The sequence below is a fragment of the Coenobita brevimanus genome, chromosome 25 (assembly GCF_032717465.1).
Source record: "Coenobita brevimanus isolate Jiangsu-jjx chromosome 25, ASM3271746v2, whole genome shotgun sequence".
NCBI lineage: Eukaryota > Metazoa > Arthropoda > Malacostraca > Decapoda > Coenobitidae > Coenobita > Coenobita brevimanus.
This window is the reverse complement of record NC_136978.1, coordinates 8,499,964-8,517,772: the sequence shown is the minus strand read 5'-3', so window position 1 is coordinate 8,517,772 and position 17,809 is coordinate 8,499,964. Positions and strand designations below refer to the sequence as shown.

Genomic DNA, 17,809 nt, shown 5'->3' with positions numbered 1-17,809 from the left:
ATATTCATAGACTCAAACATAAAGAAATGATAATAATTAGATGGATGTGTAGTGCATCCGTGAGGCCTAGAGGTCTAGGATTGCAAATGAAGAGTTAAGAGGAAGGCTGGGACTTGATTGTATTGGTGTTGTGATAAGGAGGGGTAGATTGAGGTGGTTTGGGCATGTTGAGAGGATGGAAGATGACATTTGGGTGCGAAAGGTGAGAGGTGTGAACGTCGAGGGTAGGGTTGCAAGAGGCAGGCCACAAAAGACCCGAGACAAAGGCATAGAGTGTGACCTCAGGGATAAGGGACTGAATAGCGAGGCTACCAAGATCAAGCTGCGTGGAGAGCCACCATTAGGGGACCAAGGCCAATGCATGCAAGCATGTTGTAGCCTTTATAAATGATATGATATGATACTCTCAGGTGCGTTGGAGTCCTTATATACAGTACGATATGAAACTTTGTACATCCAGTTCTTTTTAACATTTTATTCCCTATATACTGGTAACTGGTTGTCACCGTGACAGAGCAATACATTCAGCATTGCCAAATAACTGAACCAAACTTACCATACCAAGGGCCGCCAGTGTTCCAATAACAGCTCCGGCCAGGAGCTGTGCGGGTGTGGCATTGTGGGTGAGATATGGGTGTATGGCCCCTATACCTGCCATCACCCACACCCCAACACCTGTCACCACCAACGCACCACCCCTCACACCCACCACCCGTCTCACACTGATGCTTAAGTATGCCCATGTCCACACTCCCCTGGGGGTTGGATATCACATATTAGTATAACATGTTGCAGAAAAGGTCCTAAGTTGCAGACTAACCTGGTCTCAAATAGGCTGACATCGTCTGGCAGATGTGTATCGCGTGTTGGTACATCACGTTGCAGAACAATTTGTACACTGCAGTAGTTTGTTCACCTTGACTTGGCAGCTTTTTTTTTTTTTTTTTTTAATAGCATACATCCATCCATACATCCATCATCCTATCCTATGTCGCCCCATGAGGACCGTAGGAACCTGGGGCTAGGCAAGTTCGTCCTGACATTTAAGATGAGTGACCAGCCTCACTTATCCCTGAGTGGCATTATGTGAGCAATAAACCCCAACCACCCCTTAGATATAAACCTACACAGGCTCAATCCGATTGGAGCACCTTACTTACCCACTGAACCACCAGGCGCCATAATTTGGTTATATGGTTACCACCCAGCGTAGTGAATGGTTTCCTGATGTACAGGAAACCATTTGGGTTGTCACAGTGTAGAATTACCCATAGGCAAAAAGAAGAGGAAAGAATGAAGAAAAGAAAGAAGAGGGACATATGCAAAATAAGAAAGTACAGCTGGAAATCCTTTCATAGCACCTCATGAAGAGCAGCACCATAATCTAGTGTAGTGTCTCATTGTCTTGTTGTAGATGACTACAAGATAGAGAGCAATTTTAAGTTAATTTAAAGTAGACAAAGCATAATCTTTGCATTCTAATTTGCAGTATAACTAGGTCAGATGGGACGTAGATATCTTTACTGTAAAACAACTTAAAGTATTACTTCAAATCTTAGTTCTTTTACCTTGTTAATACGTACTTAAATACAATATGGTGCTCACCATCCACTCACTTGATGTAGTGCTGCTCTTGGGTGCCTGCCCTTTCCTTTCCTACTTCCTTCATTTTCTGTCTTTATTTCTTTCATTCTTTCCTCTTCCTTCGTCTATGCGTGATTCTATACTGAATGACAAGCTAAGTGGTTTTCTGTACACCAGGAAACCATATACTACACTGGGTGGTAACCATTTAACCATATTATGGTACCTGGTGGTTTAGTGGGTTATTAAGGCACCCCAATCGGATTGAGCTGGTGCAGGCTTACATCCAAGGGGTGGTTGGGGTTTATTGCTCCTGTAATGCCACTGAGTGAGGCTGGTCACTCTTAAGTGTCAGGACCAACTTGCCTATCCTCAGGCTGCTCCTCATGGGGCAACACTGATTAGATGATGAATAAAAAAACAATGATACTTCCATTCAGTATTACATGTCCTATTGGACGTAAACAATTCAGGTAATTTTAGTTGTCCCTACTGCTTAATCCTGGTCTGTCTGATGGAGTGGACCCATCAGTTGCATATAAGCAACCACCCTTGTTTGGTTGTCCCCTAGGTTCTCTGCGCCATTTATGTTAAGCCACATCTTAGTGTATTGTGTGCTGTGCAGTGCTCCATTATGCATATTGACACTTGGACATAATATACAAGTGGGGCATGGGTTGTCTGTGACTCCACCCGACCTATATCTAGGTTGGTAGCATAGGAGGGCTGGATAGTGTCCTGATCTAACCTAGTGAGGTGAACTTGATCAGTTCTATTTAATGATGCCTCCATTGAGTGTATGTTGGAAGGGGAGAGGGGAGAGGTTTTTAGTGTAGTGTTCTTATCGAAGTGTCATATGGCCCCGTGCATGAAGTGGTTGTGTAGGTGTGTATTCATTGTTAGTGTAGAAGTGTCTGGAGGAGGGATGTTAAAAAGGGTCTGGTAATGATTGTGGGGATGACTTTATGTACCTTGTTATAATATGTGGTTTGCTCATATAATAATAAGGGTGAATTGTGTGTCGGCACAAGCTTTTGCTTTGAGCTGTATGCCTTTCATATCAAAATAATCCCCAACTGTGAGGTCTTTAGCTTCAGAAGGTCAATGAGCTATAATAGTGATACAGTATACAGCCAGTGTGGGTTCTCTTCAGCTGAATATACCCAGTAATTATGAGTGTGAGCGCCTTGTTAGTCATGGTGCTTGAAGCACTCGCACGTGGTTTCAGAAATGGACTCCCGTGGGAGATGTATGCTGATGACTTGGTGTTAATTGCAGAGCGTGGAAGGGAGGCAGAGGAATGATTTAGTGGACAGACTGAATGGGGCACAAGGGTTTGAGAGTAAATGTGAATAAAACAAAGATGGTGATATCTATGGCTGGTGGTGGTACTTTCAAAGCAGACCATGTGCAGTTTGCCATAAGGGTGTGGGAAGTAACTCCATGTTGTGCAGTCTTTGTGATAAGTGGGTGCATAAGAGATGTAGTGGTATTAGAGGTAGACTGCAATATAACGTTGATTTTGTGTGTGCAGTGTGTTGGGGAGAGCAAATCGAGATTGTCAGGCATGACAGGATTGATCTTGCTGGTGAGTCTCTTGAGTGTGTGAATGAGTTTTGTTACTTGAGGGCAGGTTATGTGCTGGAGGTGGGACTGGAGCTACCTGTGTGGCTAGAGTGAGGAGTGTTTTGAGGAAGTTCAGAAAGCTGCTGCCCCTCCTGACATTGAGAGAGCTCTCCCTTTGTGCTAAGAGATCTTTGTATGCATCTTGTGTTAGGAGTGTAATGCTGTATGATAGTGAGACTTTGGCAATAAAGAAAGAGGATATGCATAGACTCAGGAGTACAGAGATGAGTGATAAAGGTGGATGTATGGTACGTCCTTGAATGCAACGCCTGGGGGAGCTCGGTTTACATTGAAGAGTTGAGAGGAAGGATGGGACTGGAGTGTATTGGCGTTGTGATGAGGAGGGGTAGATTGAGATGGTTTGAGTTTGTGGAGAGTGTTTGGATGCAGGAAGTGAGAAATGTGAACATCAGGGGTAGGGTTGCATGAGGCAGACTGAAAAGGACATGAGACAAACTCATAGAGTTTGACCTCAGAGATGAGGGACGGAATAGGGAGGCTGCCAGAGATTGAGCAGCGTGGAGAGCCACCATTAGGTGACCAAGGCTGATGCATGCAAGCATGTTGAAGCCTTTATAAACTTTATGATGGTACAATATGTTTTAGAGTGGATGGGAGCCCATGCTGGGGAAGTATAGGACACTTACAAATCAAATATATTGTTTGTAGAATAATGAAAATATTTCTTTTTGTTATCCAAAATTTGACCCTGCAAGAGCTCTTAAATGTGTTTAGTCTGGAGTTGCATTGTCTTCAGCAGTTAATATATAGTACTGAAATGGAGGAGTTAGAATATTGAGTAGGAAAATGTAATACTGATCTCACTCCAAGCTAGTTAAAGTAACAGTTAGGCTTAGAATTTTAGGTAGGATGTATGAAAATTTTGGTATGGAAAAAAGAATGGAAGGTGTGCATGTGGTGGTGTGGAAAGGTACACTGAGATGGTATGAATATTTGGACAGATTACCAGAAAATGCAATGAGTGTGTGAGATTGTGGAAGGGTTGATGAAGGCTGTATCTAAACCCTTCCATGTAAATAGTCTATCCACTGGTGAATGAAATCTTCTGATGGTAGGAAGAACAAAAAAAAAAAAAAAATGAGAGAAGGGGTTGAGAGAGGAATTTGAATAGTCATGGCTGGCATAAAGGAACACTGATACTGGGAGGCTTTAATAAAGGTATACAGAATTAACCTTTTGGTTGTGGGTTCTCGTCAGCTGATTACACCTGATAATCATGTAGCAGTAGGTGGATATACCAGTTTGATAATTTTGCGGCCAAAATATTAGATACTTTTGCTTTTTAAAAATATTGCATTAAGCATTCAGAGACAAATAATGTTTTGTATAATTATTGCAAGTTACCCAGAATGAAATGCTAGGTTCGCTATGCACAACCAATGAAAGACTGACCTGTATCGAGAAAAGATAACACGACAAAACACACAGTTGTTTGACAGTTCCACATTTGTGCTTTCTCTTATATCAGATCTTGCCTTACCTCATCCATTCAAGGCTGGGATGATGATGATAATGACAGTTGTAGTAACAGTGATGATGATGATGATGACAATGGTAGTAGCGATGGTGATGGTGTTGAGTTTGGCACAGTTAACAAGACTGACCCATAGAGAGCAAGAGCAGCATGATAGGATGGGAATCCCCTGAGCGCCTCATGTAGGAGCCCCTTTTCAGCCTGGCATACGTCCTCGGGCAGCCACATCAGTGGAGTGGGGTCACCATTACAAGGGTCGGGGGTGGTGGAGTTACAGGTGGCCAGTAGATGTGGGCGGGGGGCCGGTATCAGTAGCTTCAGTACTGCTACTACCACACCCGTCGCTGACCCGCCGACCAGGTAGCTTACTGTGTAGGGATTGGAGTTCATTGGTTTTAAAAGCCGTATTTGAATTGCATCTACATTATTGTGGTTCATTATTTAAGAAAAGCTGTATTGAAGTGCGTGTGTTGTAAGATTGGACAAGAAGGAAGTCGTAGTTATAAAAAGATAATGTTTATGTGAGGTGCATCTACTGTATTGTAGGGAAGGCAGCAAATGAGGTTACTATATTTATAAAGTGCAAGTTAAGTGGACATATACAGAAAGATACAGTAAATTTGGGGGTTCAGAGTGACAGGCAGCCAGCAGGTATATGGATACTAAGATTTTCAGTATGTACTGTCACCATTACACTCATTGCTGACACCTGCTCATAAAGTGGAGGGGCAGAAAAGAGGGTTACTATTTGAAAAGAGATGTATGTTAAGTGAATATTTACAGTAGTAGGGGTGGTTAAGAAGGGGATTATTATATACAGAAAGATGTATGTGAACTGCATTCATTATAGGGCTGGCAGGGAATGGGACTACTGAAAAAATAGTGTATATGAAGTGGCTTTGTAAAGAAAAATGCAAAAGAATATGCACGGATGATGATTATCCTTTTGTGGTGGGACCAGGATTCCAGTGATTTCATTGATTGTGTGGCATATTAACTTGGCATGCTGTTACTAGTTCCCTCACTTTCATGTTTGGATTGTACCTCACGTAAGTGTGAATAAAGATTGGATTGATGATGATGTACGGTAAATTTAAAGATAAAGCAAGTGGCACCCACTGTAGCCCCTTCACCACAATGAATTTTAAATTCTTGCTGCAACCAGATGATTTTACTCAGCATAGGAGGTCCCTCTTGAGTTGGAGGAGTTACATGTAAAGGTAAAAAGTACAAGTGGGAACTGATGCCATGATGCACTTCGTGGTACTTATCGCCTTAACGTAGGCCTTGGAGTCTGTGGCAGGTTATTTACCCACAACCTTGGGATGCAAGACCACTGCATCATCCGGGTTACCACAGTAACCTCCCCTAGGTGTTGCCCAAGGCACTCTTTGTACCTACCAACCCATAAAGGGTGGAGAGACACCTGAGGTCAAGTGGCTCCAGTAACTCGCATTGGGATTTGAAGCCTGGTACTATCACTCTTGACAGCATTGCTGCTAACAGTGCTAAATAAATACTGGGAAACTGCATATAACTGGGATTGTATACTGTATAGCGTTCAGTAAACTCCGTTATGACAAGATAATTCTGCTAAGCTGCATAAAATGATCTTTATAGCCAAAATTGAGAGATAGATAGAGAGAGCATCATGCAGAAGAGGTTCAGATATTGTACAGCTCAACAGGCAATTCCATATAGTCCCATGTGAAGTGCAAGTATCGTAGATTAGGCCACCACAGTCCGGAACATTTTAATTCCCATGATTACGATTGAGAGAGAGAGAGAGAGAGAAATCCACAATACTTACATATAAACCTTGGTATCCTTCTGGAAAACTGTGGTAGCCTCAGACGCCCCACTACCACCTCCTTTCTCTTGCGACTAGGGAACTGTGACTTCACTCCCTCCACCAGAATCACCTGCAGAGAGTCGTAGGGCAGGGCAGAGCAGGTCAAGTGTTAGAGGAAATAGTATTTTATTATGATTATTATTGTTGTTATTATTATTATTATTACTCATTATTTTTATCATTATTAATGTAACTGCGCATCGTTTTTTGTTTCCTTTCCTCCTCAACATCTCGGTGCTACTAAACTCTTTTGATCCTCATGAATAATTTTTAGTTTATTCTTCTGAGCTTCAGGTGTCTTATTCAAGTCATTTGAGACTTTCTGAACTGGGAGAGCTACACATAGCCTTCATTACTTCATTCAGTATTAGAGATCCTTCCCAAGTTCAAACATCCGATGATTTTGCAGTTTTAAAATTAAAAGGACGTCAGTGTAGTGAAGGAGTATCCTTTGAGTGGTAGGATTTCTCGCGGCTGAACAAATTAGCTGTTAGTGCGAACAAATTGCTTTAATGCATAAATAGCAGGAAAACGGTAGTGTGTTATCCATTTTACTGCCGAAATGTACTCAACAAAATTGAGCGTTTGCCTGAATAAAATACCTGAATTCGTTCATTGCAGTGAAAGATCAGGTCATGTTAACCCCTTCAGTCCAGTTTGTATTTACCCAATACTCTTTCAGTAGCAGTCTTCCTCATTTTGTTATAGCGAATGTTGGCTTTCAGGTGAAATAGAAGTTGAAATGTATCTTCGTATGTGGCAAGTCTAAATGATCAAGAATCTAATCCGGTCAAGAAATAGTAAAACTCTTCCTTTAAAATATGCCTTATTTTCGTACACATGACCAGACATCTCGAATTGAAATAATCTTGATTTGGACTTTTTTTTTTTTTTTTTTTATGCGAGGAAGAAGGAACCAAAGGCCATGAGCCCGCAGTAACAGTTCCCTCCAAGAGAAAAACAAAATACAATAGAGAACCAAATTCAAGATCCGATCATTTTGAGATGCCTGGACACACTACGTTTGAAAGACTGGAGATCATAGGCAGGAGGAAATACAGACAGAGGGAGACAGTTCCAGAGCTGACCTGTTGCATAAATGAAAGACTGGGAGTAACGGTTAACTCTTGCATTAGAGAGTTGGACAGAAAAGGGATGAGAGTTTGCTGCCAGACGGGTGCTACGCGCCCGTCGTAGAGGTGGAGGAATGCAAGCTTGACTTTATGTAGCTTTCAAGTTGTGGTTCCCTCAATTTCAGAAAAAATAAATAAAATAAAATGCTAAGCTCACCAAGCAACAAGGCACCACGATGACACAAGTAAAGAATACGGAATCTGGGAGTGCGAAGGTAACAGCATAATCAGATAGAGAGTAGGATATGCTGGGTAGGTCAGCACAAGGTAGCACCACACCACCCCAGCTGATCATACTGCTGTCCTCACGTATGGTAGGATCATATCTGGGGGTGAAATTAGTAGGTAAATGCATAGATGGATAGGTACAGAGAGGACAAGTGTCGAGTCGTACATGGAGCACATGAACTTTATGGATGACAGAAATTGAACCGCTTTATCTGGACTGTCCCAGAGATTTTTCGTTGATGAAATTGAAGGATCGTTTTGTGAGGTGATGTAAATATGTGATATTAGGGTGTAGCATTATAGTGTAAGCAGAGTAGATTGTACATGAGTTATATTTTGTGCTAGTTGTGTTGTAAAGAATGGTTGCCACATCATTGTCTGAAAGGTGAGCTCTTGTTGCTGTTGGATGGATTATTTCTGTTAATGCATGTCGCGACAATGCCACAGGAAAGTTCCTCTTAGTGTAAATAGCGATTATGGGCCCATAAAGTTTCAGTAAATATCAGTAACAACAGTACCCCCAGAATGTTTTTATAAATGCAGAAAGCAGCAGTACCCCGGAAAGTTTCTGTAGATGCAAATAACAACAGTAAGTTCTGTAAATGCTGATAACGAACAATACCGTCTTGAACTAACCTCAGGCAGTAGTTAAGGGCACAGAGGGCAGCAGCGAGGAGGATGTCTAGTATGGCGATGGGTATGATGAGTGGGTTCCTCACTACTGCCACATTCCTGAAGAAGGAGAAGTTAAGGATATTGATTAATTTGTACGATAAACAGGTCTCCATAGCAGTTAATATCAGGTCAGGTCGTATTATATTATTTGCTTGAGTAGTCATTGGTTTCATCTGAAGTTGTTCTGTAACTCTATGAGTGGAGATGAAAGTTTAGGAAAATAATGTTTCACACAAGCTCAAGTTGTAAAGTGTTCAGCAACTGCATGAGTGAAGATGAAAGCACAAACATGGAGTCTTTCATAGCTGAGGCTCGGCTGAAGAAAGTTTAACTGCGAATGAAGATAATAGTATGTACAAACCTTTTTTTATTTTATAATTATTTACTGTTTTTAACAACAAACAATGAACATACAGTACCTGCCCTCCTCCCGCTCCTCCACCCTCACCACCTCACCGCGTCGCCACCGTCCCCATTTCTCCCGCCATCCAACATTACCATGGTCACCCTTCTTCATCCTGGGGAATAATTTTACTGTGTCAGTAACTGTTAGACGATGTGCAGCAACTCTGATGCAGCAATGAAATTATCAACTTCCTATCATCGGAGAGTTTTTATCGTATATTTTAATTTCTGGAACCGTTAATTTCCCAGCTACGCTATCATCTTCCCATTAGTCGCCTTTATGAGACAGGAAGTATATTGGAGACCTGCTGGAAATAGAAGAATCTTGATGTTTGTTGTAATGATGATGTACGTTTTGCTTTTTCCTCGTGAAGGGCTAAGGTACTCCCCATATTCAGAAGACTACTGAAGCATTTAGCACTGTGATGAGATGCCCCTCCTGGTTCCAGACAGTATTCACTGGGTAGGATCGAATGCGCGACCCTTCAGTTAATAGTACTACAATCCACTGGAACAGCTTTCTCTAGTGTGTGTGTGTGAACTTGGAGTGTGAGTGTGCATACTTATTTACGTTTCCTGCAAAAGGATGATAATTGCGTGGCTAATTGCGAGACTTGTAATCACACCGCCACACCTACTGTCTCCAAACATGAAGCATGCATGGAGACGCACTTATAGTCAGAGTTGCATCCCTTATTAGCTTGGCAGTCGACGAAAAGGTATCCACCTCATGAGCGCTGTGAAAGTTGCTTAGTCAGATTTAGTATACTGAACAGTACATATATGCCTGTGAAATTTAACTGAGAATTTCGAAGGTTTCATTGATGAGTACGTATGACCGGATTGACTATTCAGTACTTTTTTAATCGAAAAAGTTTTCGTCCTTTGGCAGCTTATTTCTTATAACTCAGTGACAGAAAAACACAATACTACCACTCTTCATCTTTTTCATAACACTTCTTTGTGAGTAGCACCATATTGTAGTGGAAATCTGTTGTTATAACTCAGCATTCAGGATAGAGAGATGGCAAATTTAGCCCAAGTCTTAGTACAAAGTGTATAGGCGCCTGATTATTTTCATACTTTGTTGCTTTCCTGTTCCGGTTCTTACCCACGGCATGATGAATTGTGTGCAAATGATGATGATACGATAATTGTAGTGGATTCAGAATGTGTATAGTTTTACAACCATATTTTATGGGTTTCACATTCTGGATATGTAACGTAGCAACACTATCGATGACGTATTTATAGGATATTTTTTAAATCGATATCTCGTAAGAGTACGTTATTATTTAACTGGTGGAATTAGAAATTGCCTTGACCCCTTCAGCATTAGAAATCCTTTGTAATTAGAGAGAGAGAGAGAGAGAGAGAGCATATTTGATTGGCCCAAGACTTGGTTAGAGAGAGAGAGAGAGAATTTATGATAGGGTGACGAATTTTACTTGTGAGTTGATGTCTATGATCCTGTTGATCCTCTTGAGATGAATTATATAGCACAATACAGCCCAGTAATCTCTCTCTCTCTCTCTCTCTCTCTCTCTCTCTCTCTCTCTTTCTTTCTTTCTCGTCTCCTATGATGATCTTGTGTGTTACCAATCCACAGTAAATAAAAACCGATTAAAGATAAAGATATGTTGCAGTCAAATTATGGCGCCTGGTGGTTTAGTGGGTAATTAAGGCGCTCCAGACGGATTGAGCCTGTGTAGGTTTATATCCAATGGGTGGTTGGGGTTTATTGCTCACATGATGCCACTCAGGGATGAGTGAGGCTGGTCACTCATCTTAAATGTTAGGACCAACTTGCCAAGCCCCGGGTTCCTACGCTTCTCATTGGGGCAACATAGGATTGGATGATGGATGGATGCATCTTATAAGGTTGTAAAAGTCATTTTTTTCTGTACTTGTTTGCTACCAGTTAACAAAAATTACACACACACACACACACACACACACACACACACACACACACACACACACACACACACACACACACACACCGCGCGCGCGCGCGCGCGCGCTCATCAGCTGCATGCCCATTGCATTAGTCCAGCTCATTTATTGCCCATCCACATCATTTTTTAACAATTTTATAATCGTCCTATACACCCGCACCTGAGGCACATCGATCAGCAGTTAAAAGACCTATCAGATTCTCCACAGCTTAACGAATCTTAATAATAATAATAATAGTAATAATGTTCCTGCATTATGATGTAACGATCAGAAAAGGCGACTCCGCTACACTGCACTGTAAAATAAAGGTTCGTTTTTTACCCGGCAGTGACAGTGTAATGTTCAGTAACACTATTGCACGACGCTTGTCACAAAATACATAGTAGTCCTGTGTCGTAACCACCAAATATGATGACTTTATTTCACTGCAGTACCGGTATTGCAGGAAAACCCAATATATGTTTCTGAAGTACAGTGTTTTCCAGACATGGGCCATATTGCATTTTGTCAAGCATCAGGAGTCACTAGATATAGAATTTTATACTTAGGTTTATTAGGTAACACCAGTTAGGGACCCCCATTCTGTCGACCATCTTATGGAAAGCAAACAGTGCAAGATTAATTTCTTTATCTTGAAATGATTTGTTTGTCAGTATTCCCGGGGAGAATAACACATGGAATTTTGGATGACAGGACTTTATACTTATCATGAAACTAGCTGCTTGGATGTTTCTGGCATGTAGTTTACGTATGTCAGCAGAGTAGAAGTTTTCGAGTTCTTGATGAAATCACAAGATCATTACTTTATACCTGGTGGAAGATGCCTTGCGCCCTTGTGACTAAGCCTCGGGTACCCCACTGAGCAGCCAGGGTACTAGCAGTCATAGAGTTATCAATTCACTTTTGAAGTGCATGCACTTCGTCTCTGTAATTACCAGTATTGTTAAAGTTTCATATGCAACATACTCATTCAAGTGACATTGCTTTGTTTGCTTCTTCAACGCAAAATGTGGATAGGGGCCACGGATGTTATTGTCTGGGGAGCCACAGAATCTAACAGTTTGAGAACCGCTTTTGTAGTATAACGTTCAGTTACCCTACTTCACTATCATACCAGCGCTCACAGTATTCCTTCCGTAGCGGTGTAATGGTCAGAAATGGCATCCCTACTCCACTGTCTTACCAAAAGCTCACACGGTTCCAGCTGTAGCGTTGTACTGTGCAGAAATGGTCACCCTACTGCACTATCTTAATTAAAGTCCATAATTTTCCTGCAGTATGGATGTATTGTTCAGAAGTGGTCATCCTACTACACTGGCTTAAGCAACTCACTATATTCCTGCCGTGGCGCGATGTTGTGTAACGTTCAGAAATGGTAGCTAAATTTCCCTGTCTTACCAAAACCTTGAAATGTTTCTTCAGGAGCGACGTACAAGTAAGCCCAGAACGCTTTCTGAGGTGCCACTAGAATCTTGTGGCCACGTTGTGGTCATGTTACTCAGATTAGATACGCCTTATCTCTTATCAGGGGCCCTATATGTACACTCTCCCTGGCTTAAATTGTGAATAAAAATGCTAGTTCATAGTTTTCACATATATAGCTACCAAACACTTCACAACCAAGCCAGAAGGAATAATAACATGAAAACACACAAAAAAGAGATTATGTCTGGTAGGTTAACCGCCATGGAGACTCGTTCATTAATCAGTTTGGTTACGAGTCATGAATACGGCCAACTGCCTTGGGGTTCCGTCTCCTGTACTGTTGGTAGTGTGTTTGGGATATTGATCATCGTTTGGGATTTAGATTGGTAAATGCTGTGGCTTTGGTAGATGTTGTCATAGGGGTCTGAAATTTTAATCTTTCTGTCTCCCTTGGATTTGATATAGCAAAGGTGTAATCTTTCGTCTTAAGGGTTAACCTCCAAAATTCTGTGACGTCTTATATTTTTACTATTATTTATTTATTATGGAGAGATTTTCGAACTGGAGTAGTTAGATGTACCGGTTAGCTCTTTACTGCGAGGTGGTCCTCTTAACTGTTCGTTAATAAAATCCTCTGTCACTGGCTACAACAAAATGAAAAACACGTCCTGAGACTGAAGTATTTTGTCTCCCCTAACCCTGGCAAGACGAAACCACTTTTATTTTGTTGTTGCCAGACGATTTTCTTCAGCGTCTCGTCGTCCAAGGGTTAAAATAGTCTCCAGTAACCCCCTAATGATCTTTATTCTTGTTGCTGCCAGACGACTTTATTCATCTTAGGGTAGCCTCTTCCTTGCATAATTTTTAATTGTTAAAACATTAATCTCTTTATCAAGATTCCGTGTGTGTGTTTGTGTGTGTGTGTGTGTTTTTTTTTGTGTGTTTTTGTGTGTGTGTAATTCACCGGGTTGGTCAGGATCACTTGATGGTCGTGATCTGCTATTACCCTCCCGGAAGGAAGCTGAGAGCTCATATAGTCCGATCTAAGGGCAAGGCTGTGACCTTCACACACACACACACACACACACACACACACACACCCGTCCCCTTGCTCAAGGGGGACAGTAACCACCCACTTCGTCAGTGAAACTTTTCGCAGCCTGAGCGAGGCGCGAACTCCCGTCTGCCAGATGGCAAGCGAGAACGCTACCACTGAGCCAGCGAGCGGTGTGTGTGTGTGTGTGTGTGTGAGTTCGTTCATCATTTGGGAAACTTCCCCGATAATGGAGGAGTAAGGAGGTGACCGATAAAAGTGTTTAATTAAGAAGCATTGATCCGCCAAATCCTGTCACTTAAACCTCACGTTGACACTTGACACTTAGGTGTTACCTCGATAAAACACAACCTTTACCTTGACGTCTTTTGTTTGGTATATTCCTGGAAACGTGCAAATGATTTTATCGAGCTTAGGAGAGGGGCTTGAAATAAAAGGGGCGACGGGCTGAATTTCTTTGTGAATTATTATTATTATTATTATTATTATATATATATATATATATATATATATATATATATATATATATATATATATATATATATATATGTGTGTGTGTGTGTGTGTGTGTGTGTGTGTGTGAGAGAGAGAGAGAGAGAGAGAGGGAGGGAGGGAGGGAGGAAGGGTTAAATCCCTTTGCAACAAGATTATTCCTTAAGTTGCATGAAGTAATTTCTTTGATAGCCAGTGTGTGAGAGAGGGAGAGAGTAGCACTCACTTTTCCTTTTACATTGGTCTTTTTTCTTAGCGATCTCCTTCGGTTTCAGCCAAGTATAATTTGAGTAAATACACCATCGATTTTTTAATGGTCAAATATAGTCGTCGTAATGGAGACGATGATGGTGACTAAGTATGATGATGAAGATGAAAACAGATGAGTGATGATGGTGACAACATAGGGAAAAGATAATGACAGCAGCCTTCCTGATACGAGTAAAACACAGATTCCTTATATGACTAGAAAACACACACACACACACACACACACACACACACACACACACTTCAAGGTTAGGTGCCATTCATTCCATAGCACCTGTTGTGTTGCGTCATGGCTTCCGTCTTGAGATAGCGAGATCCTTTTATTGTGGGCGTTACTGAGAGGGGGATATTGAGCCAGGTGTGTCGTAATGGTGTACTTCCCCATTACCCACTTTATGTCGGGCTATGCGGCCGCATCACGTATCCGGCTCAGGGAAGATGAACGCCCCTGCCCTGCATAGTCCCGGGTCACCCTTTGGCAAGGTGTCGCACTCGTTAGCCCACCAAAAAGGTAATAGGTGGATGGTTATCATCGTCCCGGGAAATACTACCATGGGAATGACGTGGTGCCAAGGTCCGGTAGCTGACCTTGTGCAGCACTCCCAGACGGGGAACTCAACCACATTTACCAAATAGTCAAAGTCTGGCCTGTGCTTCCTCCAATTCCCATGCACCTCGCCATGTGGAAGGACCCGTTCCGACCCTGGCGAGGCGTTGTCTGCCACAGGAAGGCGGCTGCTTGCTTGTGGTCGATGGGTCTTGTCGGACAGATATACCAGGGTAGAGCAGCAACAATAGCAACGCATTTTATGCAGTAACTATAGGGTGTTTAATTTTTAAATGTGCTGTTGAGAGAATTGGTGACGGGCCGTATTCTACTTGTCATAAGAGACGTCTTAGTACTCTTTCACGAGATAGTTTTGATCTTGTCTCTTACTTTCTTATGTATGTGTGTGCTTAATATCGACACAGTTGACATTAGTTATGGGCAAAACAAGTCGCTGAGGGAGTTTCATTGAGAATCTCTGAAGCCAACGAAAAATACGACTCGGAGAGGTTGATGTGGCTGGAGAGAATGGTGGCAAGTGGTGATGACGAGTGCTTAGGCTTGAATGCTAGAATGAGGCTAGAACCAGGCTTGGAGGTCAGGCTTGGGACGATGTCAGGGGCAGGTGCACGGCTTCTTAGAGTCTGTCTTAACAAATCTAACTTTCTCATATACAGGATCAGAACTCAAGCATAATTTAAATCGGGCCCAGGTCGCAGACTAGATATAAACGTTCGATTTTTTTCAGATCAGACTGCACCTATTTTATTTTTATTTATTTTTACAGATAGAGAAGCTAGAAGTCAGGGGAGGGGGAAATTGATAGAGACGTGGAGTGAAGGGAGGGGGTGATGATAGGGAGGCTTGGAGGGGTGCAGCTTGGCGATAGGGAGGCCTAGAGGGGTGTAGTACGGCAGTTTATCCCTTTAATGCGGAATTAAGGGAAAGGAAATATCAGAGGGATCAGTGAGGGTAGCCTTTTATGAATAGAAACTTCGTACTCGCATTCAACTTGTTCTTGTTACTTCCAGTGAAAGGGTTAAGCTTCTTTGGTACGTTCATATTTTTTTTTTTTTTTTTTTTTTTTTTTTTTTTTTTCACTTTAATAGGGAAATTATTGACTGCGGTACTTTTCATTTCGTATACATGTTATTGGTGATGGTAGTAGTGGTAGTAATAATAATAATAATAATAATAATAATAATTATATAGTACTGGCAAATTATTTTCAAAGATGTTGGGTGTTCTGGCCCAACTGTGTGAGTCCTTCAAACGTACTCTTTGACTAATTCTCTGCAGGGCTCATAGGGTCGTCTGTTAAAGAAGCTCCCTATTACCTCTTCCTTAGCGATTTATTTTTCATCGTGGGTGGTTAGTATCCTTTTGTATGTTATTTATGTTGAGTGTTGTATTGGAATGATTTGAGTGACACAGTAAGGAGTAAGAAGCAAAATAAATCGCTTAGGAAGAGACGTTGGGCGATTTATTTTTTGATATAGGTTGTTAATATCTTTTTGTCTGTTTTGTGTGGGGGTATTGGAATGATCTAGATGACACAGTAAGCAGTAAGAAGCAAAGTAAATCGCCTAGGAAGAGGTGTTAGGGACCTTCCTTAACCTATGAGAAGAGGGACCTTAGTCACTAGTGAAATGTAGCTGTCGTATGTGGGGTTGGTGGATGGGATGGGGATTGGGGTGGAGGTCGGAATAGGGGGGATCATTATACAGAGAACAATGATAGGATTTTCGTCTCATCCACTCCCCTCCTCTCACTGGCCTCCTTTTTTATTAGGACTAAATAAGTGTGTGAATAAGTATTCGAGTATGAAGGCATGTTCGCGTCATTTCGTTAGCTTGTATTATTTTTTTATAGAGTGGTATGCAGTATTGATAACTAGGAGTGTGTGTGTGTGTGTGTGTGTGTGTGTGTGTGTGTGTGTGTGTGTGTGTGTGTGTGTGTGTGTGTGTGTTTACCCTGTCTGTATTGTGGCTTCATTTTTATATTATTCCTGCCCATTATTTGTGTGTGTGTGTGTGTGTGTGTGTGTGTGTGTGTGTGTGTAGGAGATTATTTTTGGGCTGGAGTGCTTTCTTAACCCATTCAGCCCGACGACGGGATTTTGATTTATTCCCGTGACCTCCAAACGATTCTGTTCAACTTAGCCATCTTGCAGTGAGGGGGTTACGGAAGACCATAATATAAATCCTCAGATTCAAAATACCTCAAAACACACACACTCACACACACACACACACACACACACACACACACACACACACACACATCGCCGATAGGTAATATAAAGTGCAAATTACGTCATGGAACTGAAGGGGTTAATGTTAATAATCTCGTATGGTGGCAAAAATAATAAACTAGAAAGAAAAAAAAAGCCATGGTTTGAAAGACACAGAGCTTCCGGTGAGCTTTAGCAAAATTTAAATATATTAGCCAGTAAGAAAACATAAGCTCCAATAATGTACAAGTTGATAATCCGGGATTCGATCTTGTGATATTACTATTTAAAGACCGTACACAATAAGACAAAAAGTGTAGCCTACACAGTAAGAAAAAACAATTGAACCCCAATAATACCTCACTTGATAAACCGGGATTCGATCTTGTGATATCATGATTATCAGATCGGTATCATGTCCACTCCACCACACTGTTGATGGGAAGAATGGAGGAAAAACAAAGTATGAGGTGAATGACTGCACATATTAGGACTGGATGAATGTGTATGAGAAATGAATAAGTGACTATGAAGGCCGGATACAAGTGTGAGTATGTCTAAGTGTGAGGGATGAGTAGAAGTATGAATAAGTAAGTGTGAAATATGAATTTAAAATGTAAGTTTGTAAATGTGAGGAATAGATACGTATCATTATGTGTGTGTCGGGGCTTAAGTGTATGAATAAGGAAATGAGTAAGTGAGAGGCATAAAAGTATGACTAAGTATGTAAGTGAATTGGAGAATGCTTTAAAAGTATGGTCGATGAATGAGTGTAAGGGATGAACATAAGTATGAATAAGTATGTAATATGTATGGGCAGAGTGAGTAGAA

The 17,809-nt window shown here is 41.5% G+C and overlaps 1 protein-coding gene across 1 annotated transcript in view; it reads right to left on the bottom strand.

Moving 5' to 3' along the window:
- Positions 1-9,110, bottom strand: part of LOC145393706 (uncharacterized) — a 35,136-nt gene extending 26,026 nt beyond the window's left edge. The window contains exons 1-6 of the mRNA XM_080267753.1: positions 9,013-9,110; positions 8,555-8,650; positions 7,848-8,016; positions 6,512-6,627; positions 4,836-5,069; positions 557-683 (exon numbers count right to left, since the gene is read on the bottom strand). Coding sequence (XP_080123879.1) covers positions 557-683; positions 4,836-5,069; positions 6,512-6,627; positions 7,848-8,016; positions 8,555-8,650; positions 9,013-9,110 — 840 coding nt within the window. The remainder of the gene's footprint in view (positions 1-556; positions 684-4,835; positions 5,070-6,511; positions 6,628-7,847; positions 8,017-8,554; positions 8,651-9,012) is intronic.
- Positions 9,111-17,809: the final 8,699 nt, after the last annotated feature.